At 39.5% G+C, this 21,518-nt stretch overlaps 1 protein-coding gene across 6 annotated transcripts in view; it reads left to right on the forward strand.

Annotated features, from left to right (window-relative positions):
* LOC136863403 (uncharacterized) overlaps window positions 1-14,441 on the forward strand; it is a 67,174-nt gene extending 52,733 nt beyond the window's left edge. For 2 of the 6 annotated variants that reach the window (XR_011017803.1, XR_011017802.1), the window contains exon 3: window positions 13,745-14,435. Coding sequence is in view for 2 of the 6 variants with exons in the window: in XM_068225925.1 (XP_068082026.1) it covers window positions 13,997-14,055 (59 nt within the window). In the remaining 4 variants the exon portion in view is untranslated. Of the gene's footprint in view, window positions 1-13,744 lie in introns of all 6 variants that reach the window. The other 4 variants (XR_011017801.1, XR_010859214.2, XM_068225925.1 and 1 more) reach the window with 4 other exon arrangements.
* The last annotated feature ends 7,077 nt before the right edge of the window (window positions 14,442-21,518 follow it).

A 21,518-nucleotide genomic window follows, 5' to 3' on the forward strand; every position in this document is an offset into this window, starting at 1 on the left:
GGAATGGGAAGGAAGCGTCCGTGGCATTAATTAAGGTACAGCCCCAGCATTTGCCTGGTGTGAAAATGGGAAACCACGGAAAACCATCTTCAGGGCTGCCGACAGTGGGGTTTGAACCCACTATCTCCCGAATACTTAAGCGACTGCAGCTATCGAGCTCGGTCGATGAATCATTAACGGCACAGTTTTCTATCACAATGATACTGTACTACGAACACACAAATTTCACTCCAGCTACTATTACACTGTTCACGCAACTAACGAAAAGAAAATAAGTGCACCTCAGTGCACGAAACACAGCAACTTAACAGAGATCTCACAGAAACGAACTACGACACACACACACTACGCAAAATACAGTAGGCCACTATATAAACCAACAGCAATATGCGGAAAGAAATTACGTATAGTTATTACGTGGAAATCCTTTCTTTATAAGACAGACATATATAAACAACGAAATGAGATACACGTGCGGTTGTGTGCTACACAGTCACGGTGCTCCTGTGATGACGTCACGAGCAGGACGAGGGAAAACTAACATCTACTGCGCAACCAATCTGGGCCACCCGTGGTTGTGACCAGTTTTTGGCTACATTGATGGCATTGTTTCCAGCCAGTGTCAATTCCAACCCTGTACATGAATCTGGGCATAGACGACAGTGCAAGAAGTGCCTAGAAGTCTGCTCCTCTCCACATTCGCATAACGAGTCCCCACCATGCACGATGCCCCATTTCACAAAGTTGTCTTTAGATCTTGCAACGCCAGTCCGCAGTCTGTTTAACGACTCCCATACACACCATCCATCTTCGTGACCAGGTGGCAACTTTTCTTCAATTTCAACACGTTCCGGATGATCTGGGTACCTCTGTTTCCATAGCTTAACCCTGGCCTTTTTTGGATCAGAATCAAGTGGAGCAGAAGACTGTAGAAAACTCTTCCTGGACTTCAGTCGAGCTGGTGGTGGCTGATGTTCATGAAGGGGATGGGCTGAGATGCTGCAAACCTTTTGTCTCTCGATATTAGCGGCCACCTCACATCTAATATCAGGTGGGGCTATACCTGCAAGTGAATACAACTTCTTTTCCAGTGAAGTGATATTTGTCAAAAATAATGTGAAGTTTGACATAGTAAATGCCAAACTGCCCTCCATGTTTGGTTCACAGAGCATTATATTGAGCAATCTGTATTGAAACAGCTTCTTCACAGTTAAAACTCTGTACTATTTTTTTCACTACCTGGAAATTTTCACAATAATACAAGCACACATTTAACCACGTGCCCCAGCGTGTGATTGTAGGTTGTGGTGGTAATGCGATGTCCGGCGCTTCTGCTTTGAATTGTGTAACTCATGAGGGGCTTTTAATAAAAATTTGCTTGCATTCTTCACAAACCCTATTTAGGCCTTGAGTTAGGCACGTGGTATGTACCCTTTTAGAGTTAAGTGCCTTCAATGAATTACCTGCTCATACCTTATATGGTGCTTTGTTACTTAAAAATAAAAGCACATTATCATATTTGATGCCTTCAGGCCACAGAAGAAACATAGCACTGTCAAACAATTTGGATATCATTGAGTAATAGACTTTTCTACCACTTCAGCAGTCAATGAAAATATTTCACTTGCTCTATCTATTTCTAATGTTCCAGTCACAACGTTGGCTACATAACGCCCCACAGTTTCAGTTGTCTCATCGATAGAATCCCACGAATACCGCACCTTATTTTATTTAATGTTTCTTCGTAGCACTATGGTAAATAATTCTTACGTAAAGTCGACTTGCCTGGTATTTCTTGGTTTGTTCGTTTTTCCAAAAATGGATGTAATTTTGGATCAGTTAGATTAGGTAATTGTTGGAATATTTGCTGACACTAACACCTCGCACAACTCCTTACTATACTATTAAGACTTGGGGCAAGATCAAAGCAGCTGCAGCTTTCTTTGATGAACGCTCAGGAGCATGCACATATTTCTCGTGACCAATATGCTGTGTCACAGTAAACCGTCTTTCAGCTGATAACTATGGTTTTGCACAGCTTGCAATATAGTATACTTTCATACTGGCGCGTCCCAGGTGGCGGATAGGGGGGTCCTAACCGCCTCACAGTGAGAGGCGAAACATGTCTCATCTGAATAATGTTTTAAAGTAAATGCCAACTTCTTGTAATGTATTGAATAGGTGGAAATAAACAAAAGATATTATCCTATATACAGTTTATGAAACTTTCAATACGGACGAAAAATTATTTTCATCACCTGTAATAGGGGGGTCCTAACCGGCTTGCCGGCGGACTTGAGGGAAATAAAATACCTCTCGCGGACCAAACACACTACCCCCTGCGGGTGGGGGACACACATGTAGAATACACCCGCGGTATCCCCTGCCTGTCGTAACAGGCGACTACAAGGGGCGACCAAGGGATGATTGAATTAGAACCATGAAACTACTCTTGATTCGTACCATCATGCGGGGAACACCATGGGTTGCATGTACTTGCGAGTAGTATCACTAAATTGGTACGAAATAGGTTTGTGATTAGTTGCAGTAAAAAGCCTGGCCTGGTGGATTCCAGTACCCGTGCGTTGTACCTATGTGGGCAACACCATGAGTCTGGGCGTAGCCTATGAGTTGTACCGAGCGGCACCGTGGGTCAGCGTTGCCTCTGATTGGTACCCACTATGTGAGGAACACCACGGGAATACCGGCGCCCGTGACTAGTACACCTAGGTGAGGAACATTACCGGTTTGCGTTGGCTATGAGTGGCGCCATTGTGTGAGAAACACCATAGGTCTGCGTTCCCTGTACAAATTGCAATACTTGTGAGTAGTACCATCTTGTGTGGACCACCGTGAGTCTTCGCTACTTTTGATCAGTACCCCAAAATGACAAATACCATAGTTCTACTTTACTCGCGACATGTACCATTCTGTGGGGCCTTAGACGTGAATTTAGCACCCCTTCAGACATCAAGCATCATTGTGCTTTATAAATGGTCCCTTGGTCAGTAATACTCTAATTAACTACCTTCTTTTTGAGTCTGATCCACTGTTTTTGTTTGTTTGTTTTTTTTTTTTTTTTTTTGTAGGGTTCATGTCCATCCATTCATTCTTCATGACATTTTTTATTTTATTTTGGTCAGTGGATGAATTTGAATTTTTTGTTATTTCATTTCGTACCATTAGGGGCCGATGACCTTGATGTTAGACCCCTTTAAACAACAAGCATCATCATCATCATCATCATCATCATCATCAAACATAGGCCTAAGTAACTCATTTCAGTTGAACGCAGGGGTACTGTTAACACCAAAGTATCACATGCTATTAGAGATGTGTCACTGAATCATTTCACATAATCAGTTTGGTCCATTATTCGTGTAAGAAGAAATGGATACTATAAAAATAGACAGTGGTTTGTGATGGATGGTTCCTTTCGCCTTTGGTCAATAAAACTTGTTCTGGTTCCCATGTGTCGCTCATATAGTGGTACTAATCACAGGTACTGTAAAACCCACCCTGATTCACACACTGTTGCTACTAATCACAAACCTATTGTGTACCTGACATAGTGGTACTACACGCAAGTAAAAGCGACTCATGTTGTTACCCGCATGGTGGTACTAATTACAAGTTGTCTCATGGTTCATTTTCAGTTGTCTTTATATTTTTCATACAAGTATAGTAATTCTAATTTATTAAGCTTAAGAAGATTTACAAGATTGATGAGTATTTAATCTTTCTCTATATCTGGTGCCAGAAAATGATGAAATGTATTTCCATGATGCACATAAACCTGCGCAAACATCACCCTTAGATCAATATTACTGTTCAGCCGTTGTCGGCGTTGCTTCAATTAAAACAAATATCAGCTTCCATATCTTCCCCACATTTACCAATCACCCATTCTTATCCTTCATTTCCTACAAGAACAAGAAGTATAATAAAACCCAAGACACAAGTGATTGTGCATGAAAAATACACAAATAAAGCTTTTTTGAGATCCCATCTACGTTTTTCCTTTCCCCTGTAAATTTACATTTTGGCTGCCAAAGTGAATGCAGGTGAAGAATACACCCGCGGTACCCCCTGCACGTCGTAAGAGGCGAATAAAATGTGTGACGAAGGGATGATCGAATTGAGACTAAACACAGTCACATAATCCTACTTACAAATAAAGGATTGTGGAGGTGCTTACTTAGTTAATTCACAGAGGCTTGCAGAGTAAAGTCTGAAAGGCATAACAGTCTGTAATGAAGATGTCTAGATGTATGTATGTAGGTCTATTTGTATAAAAATATTTATAAATAGTATGTTGTGTCTTGATCCTGATTGTTTTTATTCATAAAAATTGATTAAAATTTCTGAGCTGCTGATATAGTCCATCATCATGTATTGTCACTCTCTCTGCACAGTGTTATGACGACCTTACACAGTCACAGTGACTTATTCCTCCCCCAAAACTCACTTGCCGTGCACCTTACAAATATTTTTACATATCTCTGCCGAGGTTTTCCTCTGCTTTTTGTAGATGAATACTAACGCTTGTAGGAAATACAACTTTCACTTATTCCTGTTGAAACTTGGTAAGAACAAACTCCCTTATTATCACAGTCATCTTCTTTGTGACATACATACATACATATATACATACATACATCATTATAGACTGTTATGCCTTTCAGCGTTCAGTCTGCTAGCCTCTGTGAAGTTACTGAATGTCGCCACAATCCTCGATTTGCAACTAGTGTTGTGGCCTTATTTAGTTCTATACCTCTTATCTTTAAATCGTTAGAAACCGAGTCTAACCATCGTCGTCTTGGTCTACCTCTACTTCTCTTACCCTCCATAGCAGAGTCCATTATTCTCCTAGGTAACCTATCCTCCTCCATTCGCCTCACATGACCCCACCACCGAAGCCGGTTTATGCGTACAGCTTCAGCCATCAAGTTCATTCCTAAATTAGCCTTTATCTCCTCATTCCGTGTACCATCCTGCCATTGTTCCCACCTGTTTGTACCAGCCATCATTCTCGCTACTTTCATGTCTGTTACTTCTAACTTATGAATAAGATATCCTGAGTCCACCCAGTTTTCGCTCCCGTAAAGCAAAGTTGGTCTGAAAACAGACCGATGTAAAGATAGTTTCGTCTGGGATCTGACTTCCTTCTTACAGAATACTGTTGATCGCAACTGCGAGCTCACTGCATTAGCTTTACGACACCTTGATTCAATCTCACTTACTATATTACCATCCTGGGAGAACACACAACCTAAATACTTGAAATTATCGACCTGTTCTAGCTTTGTATCACCAATCTGACATTCAATTCTGTTGAATTTCTTACCTACTGACATCAATTTAGTCTTTGAGAGGCTAATTTTCATACCATACTCATTACACCTATTTTCATGTTCCAAGATATTAGACTGCAGGCTTTCGGCACAATCTGCCATTAAGACCAAGTCATCAGACAGCTTATTACATTTCCACCTAACTGAATTCCTCCCTGTCATTTTATACTTTTCAGCAGATGATCCATGTAAACTACGAACAGCAAAGGTGAAAGGTTACAGCCTTGTCTAACCCCTGTAAGTACCCTGAACCAAGAACTCATTCTACCATAAATTCCCACTGAAGCCCAATTATCAACATAAATACCTTTGATTGATTTTAATAATCTACCTTTAATTCCATAGTCCCCCAGCATGGCAAACATCTTTTCTCTCGGTACCCTGTCATATGCTTTCTCTAAATCTACGAAACATAAACACAACTGACTATTCCTCTCGTAGCATTTTTCAATTACCTGGCGCATACTGAAAATCTGATCCTGACAGCCTCTCTGTGGTCTGAAACCACACTGGGTTTCATCCAACTTCCTCTGAACGACTGATCGCACCCTCCCTACCAAGATGCCAGTGAATACTTTGCCTGATATACTAATCAATGAGGTACCTCGATAGTTGTTGCAATCCTTCCTGTTCCCTTGCTTGTAGATAGGTGCAATTACTGCTTCTGTCCAATCTGAGGGTACGTTACCAACACTCCATGCTAATTTTACTACTCTGTGAAGCCATTTCATTCCTGCCTTCCCACTATACTTCACCATTTCAGGTCTAATTTCATCTGTTCCTGCTGCTTTATGACAATGGAGTTCATTTACCATCCTTTCCACTTCCTCAAGCATAATTTCACCAACGTCATTTTCCTCCTCCCCATGAGCTTGGCTGTTCACAACACCACCAGGATGATTTCCTTTTACATTGAGATGATGTTCAAAATATTCCCTCCACCTCTCCAGTGATTCCCTGGGATCTATTATGAGTTTACCTGAATTACTCAAAACACTGTTCATTTCCTTTTTCCCTCCCTTCCTTTCTTTATTACTGTCCAGAAAGGTTTCCCTGCTGCTTGACCTAGCCTTTCCAGGTTGTTACCAAAATCTTCCCATGACTTCTTTTTGGATTCAACTGCCATTTTATACCTTTCAGCAGATGATCCATGTAAACTACGAACAGCAAAGGTGAAAGATTACAGCCTTGTCTAACCTTGTTTCGCTCTGTTTCTTTCATCTACATACAACTCCCTGTCTGCCTCGGCCCTTGTTTGGAGCCATTTCTGATAAGCCTTCTTTTTACGTTTACAAGCTGCTCTCACTTCATCATTCCACCAAGATGTTCGCCTTTTCCCATCTTTACACACAGTTGTTCCTAGGCATTCCCTTGCTGTTTCTACTACAGCATCCCTGTATGCCACCCATTCACTTTCGGTATCCTGAACCTGCTTACTGTCTACTGTTCGAAACTTCTCACTAATCATATCCATGTACTTCTGTCTAATTTCCTCATCCTGGAGATTTTCTACCCTTATTCGTTTGCAGACAGATTTCACTTTCTCTACCCTAGGCCCAGAGATACTTAGTTCACTACAGATCAGATAGTGGTCTGTATCATCGAAAAATCCACGGAAAACTCGTACATTCCTTACAGATTTCCTGAATTCGAAGTCTGTTAAGATATAGTCTATTATGGATCTGGTACCCCTAGCCTCCCATGTGTAGCGGTGAATAGCCTTATGCTTGAAGAATGTATTTGTAAAATCTATACCCATACTAGCACAGAAGTCCAGCAAACGCTTCCCATTCCCATTAGCTTCCACATCTTTCCCACATTTACCCATCACTCTTTCGTATCCTTCAGTTCTATTCCCAACTCTCGCATTGAAATCGCCCATTAGCACTATTCTATCCTTGCTGTTGACCCTGACCACGATGTCACTCAATGCTTCATAAAACTTGTCAACTTCATCCTCATCTGCACCCTCACATGGTGAATACACGGACACAATTCTAGTCCTAATTCCTCCAACTGACAAATCTACCCACATCATTTGCTCATTTACATGCCTAACAGAAACTGTGTTGCGTGCAATGGTATTCCTGATAAAGAGCCCTACCCCAGACTCTGCCCTTCCCTTTCTAACACCCGTCAAGTACACTTTATAATCTCCTATCTCTTCCTCGTTACCTCCCTTACCCGAATATCACTTACTCCTTGCACATCCAGATGCATCCTCTTTGCTGACTCAGCCAGTTCTACTTTCTTTCTTCCATAAGCCCCATTAATATTGATAGCTCCCCATCGAATTCCATTTCGTTCGCTAAGTTGTTTCCAATGAGTCCCTCGCCTGTCAAATGGGAGTGGGACACCGTTACTCCCATAGGTCCGAGGCTTGCTTAAAATGTTCTGAGCTCGGTAAATTCATGAAGCAGGATGCTACCCTACTTGCACATAGTCCAAGTGAGGATCTCTCCTCTAACGGGTTATGGACCACCGGTGAATTGTATAGTCCTAGCCGCCTGAGCACAAGGAGGGCCATGCCTCAGAATATGTCCGAGATGCCCACTCCCATTCCATAGCAAGTGGTATCCCGACTCTCAGGACCACTTACTAGGCCACTCAGCCGTTGCCCATGGTTCACGAACTAGGACGTGACTACAGTAACCCACAAACATGAAGAAGATAATATAATACCACCTTACAAGTGGTTACATTATCATGTGCTTACAAACAGTACAACAGTGTTCAGATTACTCAAACACACTTTTCAACCTGAACTCTTCATTTAACTTGGTAACAGCATGTTGGTAGAATTATTGTTGTACAGTAGTCTCTTTGTAATTCGAGGTGGATGGGACCGAGACTACCTTGAACTATAGAAGAACTTGGAAGTACAAAATTAGATGGAAAAGCCTATGTGCTCCAAAAAAAATGTACTTTCGTTAAATATTATATCACAGTAGTTTAGAAAACAAAAGCATACAGTTTGTCTTACAGTAAAATAAACTGTCGAGTGTCTTTTGAAAATAAATAACAACTTAGTTAAACATTTTAGGGCCTATTTCAGTAGTGATGAAAACAGTAATTCATTTCATTACATTTTTTAAAAATTGTCAAGTGTCTTCTGTTTTAATGAAATTCACTGTTTCTGAGCAGCAATGTCACACCACTGTGTGAACAGCATGCTGTCCGTTGGGGTCGCCTTGGGTTGTTGTTCAACTTAACTCATAGCTTCTTCTAGTGCAGTGTGTCCTTCACTATAGCTCATCAGCTGTACAATATCTGTCACATCCTCATCACATTCATCTGTGTTCGTGCGACCAAGCAATTGGCTGCGTAATTTGGGGCACGTAACTGTCAGCTTGCATTCGGGAGATATTTGCTTTGAACCCTGAAGATGGTTTTCCTTGATTTCCCATTTTCACACCAGGCAAATGTTGAGGCTGTACCTTAATTAAGGCCATGGTTGCTTCCATCCAACTCCTAGCTCTTTCCTAACTCATTGTTGCCATACGACCTATCTGTGTCATTGCGACATAAAGAAAATTGTAATGGTAACAGTGTTGGTGCACTCATCATTTCTATGATAGAGGCATCTGTAATTTCCAGTTGTTCACCTTTTGTCCACTCCACAATGTCAGTCTCATAGGTGCTTTCACAACCGGGAAGTCTTTTAAGAAGGTTAGACCATGAACCTACTACGCTGGCATATTGGGGGGAAGAGGTGATACTCCCACGTGGTGCAAGCCAGGTGGCAGATCGGGGGGGGGGGGTCCTAACCGGCTTGCCGGCAGACTTGAGCGAAATAAAATAGCTCTCACAGACCACACACATCCCCTGTGGGTGGGGGACGCAGCACAAATAGTCTCGCACGGAAGATCAGATCAGGCCATTTAGCATTTTGTTTTTGAGAAGCATGCCTCCGGCCGAACACTGACCAAAAAAAAAGAAGTTAAAGTTGCGGAAGGGTAGGGGGGAGAGTTTTTGGGTCAGCCACCCTATCTCCACGTCAAACTGGTACAGTCTGTGCAAAACAAATAGGACCTGGGAGAAAATCCTGTGACATGACTAATTGAAGGTTAAAGCTTTTGGTCTGTTGAAACGCTAATTACAAAGCATATAACATTATAACATACTGTACCTGTAAAAAATAATGCACTTTTTTGTTTACAGGTATGTTATATATGTTATAAGAAGTGTTCTGATGGACTGTAAAGTTTTGGAATTACTATAGAGAGACATTAAAACATCCTTTTCCGTGTCGAATCCTCACATCTGTGGAGAAAAACAAAAGACCCAACTACTTGGATTTCGAAATAGCGATGGACGATTACTGACATACATCACTGTGAACATCGTCTTTAAACTTATAAATTACGAAGTGTTAACAAATCAAGTAAATACAATATCATTAAATACTTCTTAATTTTTAACATTCTGTATTGGATTACCTGAAGAAATTACATCGATGGTATTATCTGTAATTTCCTTTCGTTTTCACGCCTGTCTAGGAATTATTTCCAGGCAAATATTTATGAATGTGTCCACACTGTCATAGAGAACAAAAATTTTATTGTACAGTTCTCAGTTTAGAAAAGTAACTAATTCCTGAATCTTTAGTAAGTTCATGAAACATTACAATATCCTCTAGGAAGACTACAAAGAGTGCAGAGCTTGTCAGCTGATCACGCCCACTGCATGCAGTTCTGTCAATGGTTATTACACCTGGACAAGAATGGCATGACTTTCTTTTAACACACGCTAAAGATGGACAAATCTTGCAATCTAGTGTTGTACAACCACAGTACTCATTTCTAGGCCCATAAAAATCCTCTTGTGACTCATGAATTAAGTCATCAAGGCATTGGATGTTAAGTATTTGGGCTGGTGTTACTGTATTAGTATCAGAATAGGTGGACCATCCGTTTTACAAAGGTTTCTGGTGGGTTGGATATACGGTATATTCATCTTAAATGTACTTTCTATCCTGGATGATATTTCTCTTTATACGTGCTGGGCTGAGTGGCTCAGATGGTTGAAGCGCTGGCTTTCTGACCCCCACTTGGCAGGTTCGATCCTGGCTCAGTCCGGTGGTATTTGAAAGTGGTCACATGCATCAGCCTTGTGTCGGTAGATTTACTGGCACTTAAAAGAACTCCTGCTGGACTAAATTCTGGCACCTCGGCATCTGTGAAAACCGTAAAAGTCGTTAGTGGGATGTGAAGCAAATAACATTATTTTTATTATTACAGTTATTATTATTAATGTCTTTTGACATGTGAGGTGATGTGGTTGCAGTGTAACGGTGTGCTGTCTCCTTACAGTTGAGCAGCAAGGTGTGTAGTTAGATGTCAGTGTGAAGCAATGGGGTTTGGATGCAGTGGATCTGTCCAAGATTGCTGGATCTTATCTCTTTAGACTTTTTCTTGTGTGTCTTTTTTTTCCTACTGGGAGGTGTTAACCTATCCAGCTGATATAATTGCATGACTTGAGACTGTTGTTGCCATGGTCAATGGAGTTGCAGTGTGTTGAGGCACCATTTTACACCGCCTTAGGAATGTTTATGCAAGTATAGAGGACGATTTGAACACCTTTCAGGCTAATCCATTTTGTTGGTTTATTTTTTGGGAAAGAAAACTTAACTAGACTTTACCACCATGACGGTAGCTGTTAATGATTATGCGTAGTTAAAACTTATTTTTTGAAGTTGAAAGCAATAATATTTCCTACCACTAATATACTGTACATATGTTCTGTATTTCAACAGAAATGAATGCACCCTGTTTCATGTGCAGTACTTTTCCAACATCTCTGTTAAGTCTGTTGATTGGTTTAAGTAGCATTGTTGTTTATATCTTAGAAGAGTCCTTTTGAAGTATTACCATCTTTTCCTGAGTCCCACCCATTTTTATTCTTATTTTTACATTTTTTATCCCAGAATACGGTTGTTTTGGCTGAGGTTGTATCATTTGAGGGTGTTCAGATGCGGAAACTCAATATCATTGGCTGCTAGCACGTCAGTGAACTCCTGTTGGACAGAATACTGACACCCTGGCATCTTATAAAATCTGTAGACGTTGCAGGGATATTAAGCTAATAAGTTTGTTTTTTTATGTTTTTATTCTGTATATACAGTAAAATTGAAATATTACTCCAATGAATCATGTTAAAAAAATGAAACGTATAGTTCCAGGTTAAAACAACCTTTCTTTTTTTTTTTTAGAAGAAATATCAGGCTATCTTTCTTATCCTACAAATTAATCACTTACCTGTTCATTGACTCTAAATGAAACAAGTTTATTGTGAAAGATTACTCTCTGTGTTACTTTCATAAAAAATATGTCTAAAATATATTTTCTTTAATTTTATTCCACAGCCCACCTTTTTTCTATTTTTCACTATATTTACAATACTATCATGTATAGTCAGTGAGAAGAGGAGGGAGAGAGAAAGAGAGAGAGGCAGGAGGTAGGTGGTGTGTTCAGTGCAGGTTTTCTTTTTCTGCCCCCTAGGGAATTCCTTATCAAACTCAGTGATCATTTTAGTTGACATATATTCTTAATAATTGCTGATTTAGGGCTATTATCCTGTCATCAGCTTTTGGTTTTAAATACTGAAGATTCCTGCTTATTCGACATTAATGGGTCAGCAGGACGTTGGATTGGTGGAAATGTTAGTTACTGGAGAAGGAGGAAAAAACATAATGAATTCCTATCGATGTCGTTTTATTGATACAGTTGGTATTTACATACACTGTACAATACAGTTAAAAATTTGGGCGTAAAAGTATGTCGATATGGATTAAATTTGTTTTAAAAAGTTTGCAATAGACTTTTACTTGCCGGCCGACTATAATTTTCTCACTACCATGGCACATATTCTCTGTAGAAGTAAGACAGCAGTGCTGAGTGTTTCTTCTTGTTTCACATATTTCAATGCTGCTTCATGGTATTTGAATCCTTAATTGTGTGTTTTGACACCACCGTCATCAGCTACATTTTTTCTGTTTCTTTTCCCCATTGGTAACATTGATGGTAGCATCTTCATTAGTCACATTAAATCCCAGCTGAGTAGCTCAGATGGTAGAGCACGAGCCTTCTAACTCCCGGTTGGCAGGTTCAGTTCTGGCTCAGTCTGGTGGTATTTGAGGATGTTCAAGTACACTAGCCTCATGTCAGTTGGTTTACCAACATGTGAAAGAACAACTGCAGGACAAAATTTTGGTACCATGGCATCTCTGAAAACTGTAAAGGTAGTTGGTGGGTGATAAAACCAATAACATTATTATTAGTCACTTCAAACTAGTCATCAAGGGAAAACCACTCTTGGAGATCTCCATCACTCACATCTGCACATCCAGGGAATTGTTTCAGCAAAGTCAGTATATTGTCCATGTTTTCCATGTTAATTTCTTCATTGTCAGAATTTTTCTCTTGACTCTTTCTCTTATAGCAACATTTTCCACAATTTTGCAATTGTACCTACATCAACATTTTCCCAACATTATGCCTCTAAGTACACCACATCTTTCAGATTTAAACAGCTGTTGTTTGGTGTGTTGGAGTACAGTCTGGGCTACATACGAAAGACACAGGGAAGGAACGTACATTTTTTTTTTAAATTCTTGTGCGTAATTTAGTGTTTAAAAAAAAAAAAATTGTCATATAAAACGGAATGTTGGGCAAGTGAAGGTCAGTTAACGGGACTGTACTGTATGTGTTTCATAATATTCTTTGCAAGTGAAATTCCAGCTGCTCTATATGAAGGAGTTTAAATATCGAAATAGTAAAATTGCAGGGTTTTTAGGTTTGGGTTCATTTCTACCTGCATTTCTTACCTGATTATTTTTTCTCCCTCAGTATCATTTGTACAATTAGATTCCCAATTAATAAATCAATTAGGATTTTTGTTGAGACTGTTCTTTATACTGAGAATTCTATCCTTCCAAAGTAACTTTTATATCACATCTGTTTTGAGTTTCTCTGTGTCACTTCTGAAAGAATTACTTTTTTCCTGTTCAGACAGTTTATCATCTTATAGAATATCTTTCTTTTTTTCTGTTTCAAAGTCCTTACATTGTGCTAAAGAAGCATAATAACCAGTTTATATCAGCATTTTTCCTGTTATCGTTTCAAATTTCATCATTACAAATATTTTCTTTTGTACCAAGACCATTTTCATAGCTGGTGAAATTCCAACCATGTTAAATGAGCAGATATATTAATGTTGCATTACATCCAGTATTTCATTGTTTTAGTGAATAATTTCAGTCTTTCCTTCAATATAACTGTTCCTGTGCCCTCCTTATTCAGTTTGGAATTATCACTTAGCATACCATAATGTATTAGTATCTCTCTAATACAGTTGGTAACTTAAACTAATTCTTCTTTTATGAAATGCAGGTAGATATCATCGAAGGTGTGGAAGAACCCGAGATACTCGTTCCATCATGGAATAAGGAAGAGGAACACATTGGTTTCTGATAATGGTACAGAGTCACAGATAAGAAAGTTTGCCTTAATCAGCTTATATTTCTTCTGTCAAATTTTCAAAACAGGTAGATTTTCTTTTACACCCAGACGTCAGTATAGTACTTACGTTGTTGTTAAAATATCGAGTGGACATTTAGTTTTTCCGTATTGCAAATTTTTCAGAAATACTTTATTTCTATGAAGATTCCATCTTCTTCTCAGCCATATTGCCAACCAAATGAATTGAATGTGGGCAGGAGAAGAGCAGAACAGTGGTCAGCTGGCAACAGAAAAAGATCCAAGATTTATTTATAAGGAATTTGTAAAGTTGATATGTATCGTAGTTACACACAACTTGTCATTAAATAGAAAATGATGAATGTACAACAGAAAATCAAACTTGACATGTTATTTATTTGTCTCAATAAATGCTGTATATTTATATGTAATTAGATTGTTTTTAGAAACTTTCAAATTAGACAGTAAGTAAATTATCCCTGCCCTGTGTAGAACATCCACGCTTAAAACCCATAGTATCTTTTTTTGTGGTGGATAAATTATTAGAAACTGAATGTATATTTCATTTAAAGTTCTTAGCTTTCGCAGAATTTCATTCGCATTCCTAAACCCTGCAACAAACTTTTTTTAATTCAGCACAAATTACACTCCAATGAACATCATTGTTGACTGAAATTTGATTGTCAGTAAATACTGTATTGGAAATGAAAATAGTAATCATTTAACAATTAAGGTCTGAGATTTACCCCTTCTTGTTGGGCATGTGCTAATGTACTGGTGACCACCGTAAGTGAATTTTCTGGGATGCGGAGAACCTGAATTTCCCACTCTCTGTGTGGATGCGCTAACTGTTCCTGGTAAGACAGTCTACACACTACAGTATCATACTGAACTCTTTGATACTGAATTGACTTGCAAGGAATTAAAATAACAGTACCCTAAACACTCTTATCAGCCTTACCAGAAACTAAAAGTTTGGAACTTGAATGGTTTTAAAGGATAGCTTCTCTTAAAGGTGTATTTATCCAAGATATGATATCCTTTAAGTACAATTTATTGTCCCTTTTTATTGTTTATGCTGCCTAAGAGTTTTTGTCGTACTATATAATCAAGTCACCTAACCACATTCCGAGATTTTACTACTTTCTGGATCACTGAATATTGTTGCAAGAGACAAACCTCTTTTATAAGTTGTGGAAACTTGGTTATTGCATTGTAAATTGATTAAGGGCCGATTGCAGAAACGTTATTTAGACGATGTCTACGGTTAAACAATGCCTAAGTATGGCTGCTGCATTGCTGAGATGTTATTTATCACTTAGACACTGTCTAAAACTGATGTTCAACCGGTCATGTTTAAACACTGCCGAGAGCACTGTTTAACCTCAAATGAGAGGAGTGAATCACAATCAGAGGTTATGTATACCATGAAACATGTAATTTGTACTATCATATTGAGACGATTCCGGGAAGAAGAGTTAGTCCGACGGCCTCTCTGTGGGTCGCCCGCTGCTAAATCGCAGCAATTCGTTTGACATGTACGGGGAGATAGATCTTAAAATAAGGTTTCGCTTTTCGAGAGACTTGTTTCTTGAGACTGACAAACGGATAGTCCGGTAACTGTCAACTTGAATACAATATTCTTGGCAACAGATATATTTTATTATTTACTTGGGGTAATTTCCATGGAATTATAGGTCACTTTGACTACATACATATCAGAATTATCAGATTGTCAGAAGGCTGTCACGTACATCAACCGGGAAGGATTCACTTATATTTACTGCCAAGTAAACACACATAATAGTGAAAACTAAAAAGTAGGTTGTATGCTTTTTATATATATTGTTACCTCTACTACAGTGGTAACACCAAACAAGGCACAAACACAGTTAAAAGGGGAAGGTAAGAGCACAATACACAATATAAGAAAACACTACACACTCGGAAAAACAGTAGCTGGCATTATGCGGATCTCCAACAAAACATGTACGTAAATATCAGTAGGGCCAACTAGTGAACAATAAACCGGGAAGGTGAAAAGGCTGGGAACCTACCAAAGGCATGGACATGGCTTAGATAGCGGATTCCGAAAATAAATCGCCGTGATCCTTGGATTTGAAAAATATTATTTACAAAATAATTTTACAAATACATTCCAAATACAATTCCAAGTTACGAGCTATAAGTTCAGTGATATACGTAGCTTATTTCGTAGCAGTGTAAATTCAAATTTCAAATCAACTATACATTTAGTTACCAATGCAGTTGTACAATGCAATTTACAGTGATGTGAAAAGGGTTATCCAAAATCTAGCGTACCTAAAGTGATACAGAACTACCGGAGCCAAACCTCAAGGGAAATAATATGAAACTACAATCTACATATTTTAGTGAAACAAGAAATGGGAATGCCTCGGAAACGAACAGGTAAGCCCAGCTGAAAAACTAAGGCGTCATAAGTAAATAATTTGGTGAATCTAGGCGAGGTTAGGGCAGACTCCTGTATGAAAAGCAAATCGGAACATTACGGAAATTTTAGCAGGAACGGAATTCAAGAGTGCTTACCCGAGGAGAGTGCCATCCCGGAAACCGAGGGACGTCAACCAGATAGGCTGCTCGCAGACAGATAGACCAAGACCGACGGAATTCAGGATACAGAATTTATTCGAACACTGCCTCGCTCTCTATATATAGGAATTTCCGGCCTTGGAGCAGCCAATCAGCGTACACGAGTTCCCCATCGCCACCTAGACTCATCAATCACAACCTTTCCTTCGATCGCAAACTTTGACTAACATTCTAGAATACGCCTGATCGCGAATGTCGTATTTCCAGAACAGTCAGAAATACTTTCTAGAATACATTACCCACAAAACAACACACCCTGTTCCATAATTCATGTGACTTTCTGGATCCTTCCAGGAAATATAGAACAGAATTCTACTATGCACGTCACCAATCTTACACAGTACAGGTTAGGACATAATAAATAAAACCTCATATGTACTTCACAAATAAAGTCTTAAAAAAAAAAAACACTTTCCACTTGCACTACATAGTTCACTTGTGACATATATATATAATCGTATAAGTTTCCAGCAACTATCAGATAGGAAAAGGCAAGTGGTGGTGATGGTGGTGATTATTGTTTAAAGAGGAGGACTAGGGAAGAAGAGCCATGGCCATAATAACAGCCCTAGTATTTGCCTGGTGTAAAAATAGGGAAACTACGGAAAACAATCTTCAGGGCTGCCGATGATGCGTTTCTTACCTACGATCTCCAGAATGCAAGTTACATCTATATGGCCCGTACAACACATTGGTTACACATCACTATTGCTTCATCTTCCCTTCATTGAAGCTACCGTATTTATGAGTAGATTACACTCACTGTAACAACGCTATAATCAAAGCTACACTTCCCCGTACGGTGGCGTGTCGCTTTAGTGTCGATAATATTATGATGAGATTTAATTTCCACCGAAAGTGATACTCTTATCTTTGGGCAAGTCATGCTCATGCTTAGCCATATTTGAGTAATGTGTAGGAAGACAAACAGCTGACTGGCGTTTGGCGCGCGCACCGAGGAATTTCATTGGTTGCGACAAGCAAAGAGTTGCATGAAAAATACTCCTGTCTCCATTTTCAAATCAAAATTGAGGCTTTAAGCGATGTCTAGTTAAACATCGACTGAACATTGTTTATGCAATGGAAGATCGTGCTTGATTTAGGCGTTGTTAGGTAGTTGTTGTCTAAGGCTTAAAAGTAGTCATCGTTTCTGCAATCAGCCCTAAATGTTTTGGTTATAGAAATAGTAAGAGTGCATGTTCAGAGTGCTTTAATGTATGTAGCTTTAGCAGAGTTATTATTTATAATCTCTGCTGATTTTGGCAGTTCTACCAAGATTGTATTTCTGTTCATAATGCAAATGGCTTAGGTAATGTACCATTAACATGTGTCAGTTGATTTCGAGTCATATTCATACTGTTTTGGAAATTTGAGGCTGTAAGAGATCATGATTTTTTTAAATATTCTCGTGGTTTTAGACACAAAGGCACAGTTCTTGACATACGTCATCTGTAGGTGGAGTTTGCATCAAAAATACAGTTTGTTGAATAGTTATTATTATTCTCAGAATGTAGTAAACTGAATCCCATTCCCATTTGACAGAGAAACAACTTGGCGAACAAAATAGAATTCAATGGGAAGTTATCAATATTAATGGAGTTTATGGAAGAAAGAAAGTAGAACTGGCTGAGTCAGCAAAGAGAATGCATGTGGATGTGTTAGGAGTTAATGGTATTCAGGTAAGGGGAGATAGCGAGGAAGAGATTATAAAGTGTACCTGACGGGTGTTAAAAAGGGAACGGCAGAGTGTGGGGTAGGAATGTTCATTAGGAATACTATTGCACACAACATAGTTTCTGTTAAGCACGTAAATGAGCAAATGATGTGGGTAGATTAGGCGGTTGGAGGAATTGTCTCACTGTATTCATCATGTGAGAGTGCAGATGAGGAAGTAGTTGGCATGTTTTATGAAGCATTGAGTGACATTGTAGTTAGGGTCAACAGCAAGGATAGAATAGTGCTAATGGGAAATTGCAATGCGAGAGTTGGAAATCGAACTGAAGGATACGAAAGGGTGATTGGTAAATATGGGGAAGATATGGGAGCTAATAGGAATGGGAAGCATTTGCTGAGCTTCTGTGCTAGTATGAGGTTAGCTGTTACAAATACATTCTTCAAGCATAAGGCTATTCATCGCTACGCATGGGAGAGTAGGGGCATCATATCCATAATAGACTATCATAACCGACTTGGAATTCAGGAAATCTGTCAGGAATGTGAGGGTATTCTGGGGAGTTTTGATGATACAGACCACTATCCGATATGTAGTGTACTAAGTATCTCTAGGCCTAGGATAGAAAAAGTGAAATTTGTCTGTAGACAGATAAGGATAGAAAATCTCGAGAATGAGGATATTAGACAGAAGTACATCGATATGGTTAGTGAAAAGTCCAAAACAGTGAACAGTAAGCTGGTTCAGAATATAGAATGAGAATGGGTGGCATACAGGGATGCTGTAGTAGAAACAGCAAGGGAATGCCTAGGAACAACAGTGTATAAAGATGGGAAAAAGCGAACCTCTTGGTGGAATGATAAATTGAGAACAGCTTGTGAACGTAAAAGGAAATGGCTCCAAACAAGGAGTAATGCGATAGGAAATTGTATGTGGAGGAAAGAAACTGAGCGAAATAAATGGTTGTTGAACCCAAGAAGAAGTCTTGGGAAGATTTTGGTAATATCCTGGAAATGCTAGGTCAAGCACCAGGGAAACCTTTCTGGACAATAATAAAGAAGCTTAGGAAGGGAGGGGAAAAGGAAATGAACAGTGTTTTTGGGTAAAACAGGTGAACTCAATAGATCCCAGGGAATCACTGAAGGAATATTTTGAAAATCTCAACATAAAAGAGTATCTTCCTTGTGATATCGCAAACAACTGAACTCATGGGGAAAAGGACAATGATGTTGATGAACTTACACTTGATGAAGTGGAAAGGATGGTAAATAAACTCCATTGTCATAAAGCAGCAGTAATAGATGAAATTAGACCTGAAATGGTGAAGTATAGTGGGAAAACAGGGACAAGATGGCTTCATAGAGTGAAATGATTAGCATGGAGTGTTGGTAAGGTACCTTCAGATTGGACAAAAACAATTATTGCACGTATCTATAAGCAAGGGAACGGGAAGGATTGCAACATCTCTCGAGGTATGTCATTTATCATTATACCAGGCAAAGTGTTCACCAGCATCTTGGAAGGGAGGGTGCGATCAGTGGTTGAGAGGAAGCTGGATGAAAACCAGTGTGGTTCAGACCACAGAGGGGCTGTCAAGATCAGATTTTCAGTATGCACCTGGTAATTGAATAATGCTACGAGGGGAATAGACATTTATGTTTTGGTTTCGTAGATCTATCCCATCGTCGCCATAAGACCTGGTTTCAGCATAGGGCATAAAATCGTATATCAGATCCCGGTCATAACTGTCTTGTGACTGTAGAGCAGACATTTAAAGTATGTGTATCGTAATGTTGCCGTTGGCCGTCTTTCTTGGAGAAGAGACCTACTGTGGTAAGAGACCCTCGGCCACATATCTGTGGGCCACATACAGACTGTGGTCGAGAAGGGTGATAGGTGGCTCTCAGGGAAAAATAGAGCTAATTAGTTCGTTAACATATATTTCTAAATATGTCATTGTTTGATAATTATTAACCATACCAATGACTACTGCGGAGTAAAGGTGTTTCTCTTCATTAAATAAAGACATTCATGAGAAATGCACTGGCTATGCTTTTCATGGAAAAGATGATCATGGAATTCCAGATTTCAGTAAGCAAGTGATAGAGAGATATGCCACAGCTAACGAAAGAAGGATGCATCTGACATAGGCCTATCAATTATATGGTAAGTGTAGGTGTGTCCTGTCATATTGTCCTTTAATTATTATACTTGTATGTGTACATTTATGTGGAGTTTTCACTTGTAAGTTGTTATCCGTGTCCGTATTTAAAACATAATTTGACCCTCCTATTTGAACTTTAGGAGCTGCCACTCTCTAAAGAAACCTAGTGTTGCTACAGCCCTGACGGGTTACCATGTGACCGCTTCTCAGCCCCGAAGTCTTGCATATTACGAGAGGACATGTGGTCAGCGGGGTGAATCCCCTCTACCATTATTCTGGGCTTTGTAGACCGGGGCCTCATATCTCACTGTCAGATAGCTCCTCAGTTGTTCTCACATAGACTGAGTGAACCTCGAACCAGCCCTCTGATCCAGGTAAATATCCTTGGCTTGCCATGGAATCGAACACGGAGCCTCGGGGTAAGTGGCAGACTTGCTATCCCTAGACCATGAGTCCAATGTATATTGACATTAAGAAAATAAAACTAGAAGAAATAGAATGTCAGTGTGGGTTTTTCTTCAGGATTCTAGTATAAGTACTTTACAAACTATCGTAGTTTGAAAATTGTAAATACTGCAATCGTCTGCTCCATGTGTTAGCACTAACTTAAGGAAAAAGAAATGAAATGGCGTATGGCTTTTAGTGCCGGGAGTGTCCGAGGACATGTTCGGCTCGCCAGGTGCAGGTCTTTTGATTTGATGCCCGTAGGCGATCTGCGCGTCGTGATGATGATGAAGACAACACATACACCCAGCCTCCGAGCCAGCGAAATTAACCAATGATGGTTAAAATTCCCGACCCTGTCGGGAATCGAACCCGGGACCTCTATGACCAAAGGCCAGCACGCTAACCATTTAGCCATGAAGCCGGACAACTTAAGGAAAAAGTGAATAAACAAATTCGTTGGTTTACCGAAGAAGAAAGAGAATTGGCATTCAAAGGTTGTGTTCAAGATTACGACCACCACTTTCAATACAAGCTTCCAGTATGCCATGTAAAAGTTGACAAACACGTTCTAGCATTATCAGTCACCGGTAATACATCGTTTTATATCATCTGGTGTAATCGGTATGTCCTTGTAAACAGTATATTTTAGCTTTCTCCAGAGAAAATATCTAAAGGGTCCAAATCTAGTGAACGGGCCTGGCCAAGGTACACGTCCTTTGTGTCCAATCCAACGATTTGGAAACAATCGGTCAAGTTAAGTTGTAGTTCGTCGT

This window comes from Anabrus simplex, chromosome 2 (assembly GCF_040414725.1).
Source record: "Anabrus simplex isolate iqAnaSimp1 chromosome 2, ASM4041472v1, whole genome shotgun sequence".
NCBI lineage: Eukaryota > Metazoa > Arthropoda > Insecta > Orthoptera > Tettigoniidae > Anabrus > Anabrus simplex.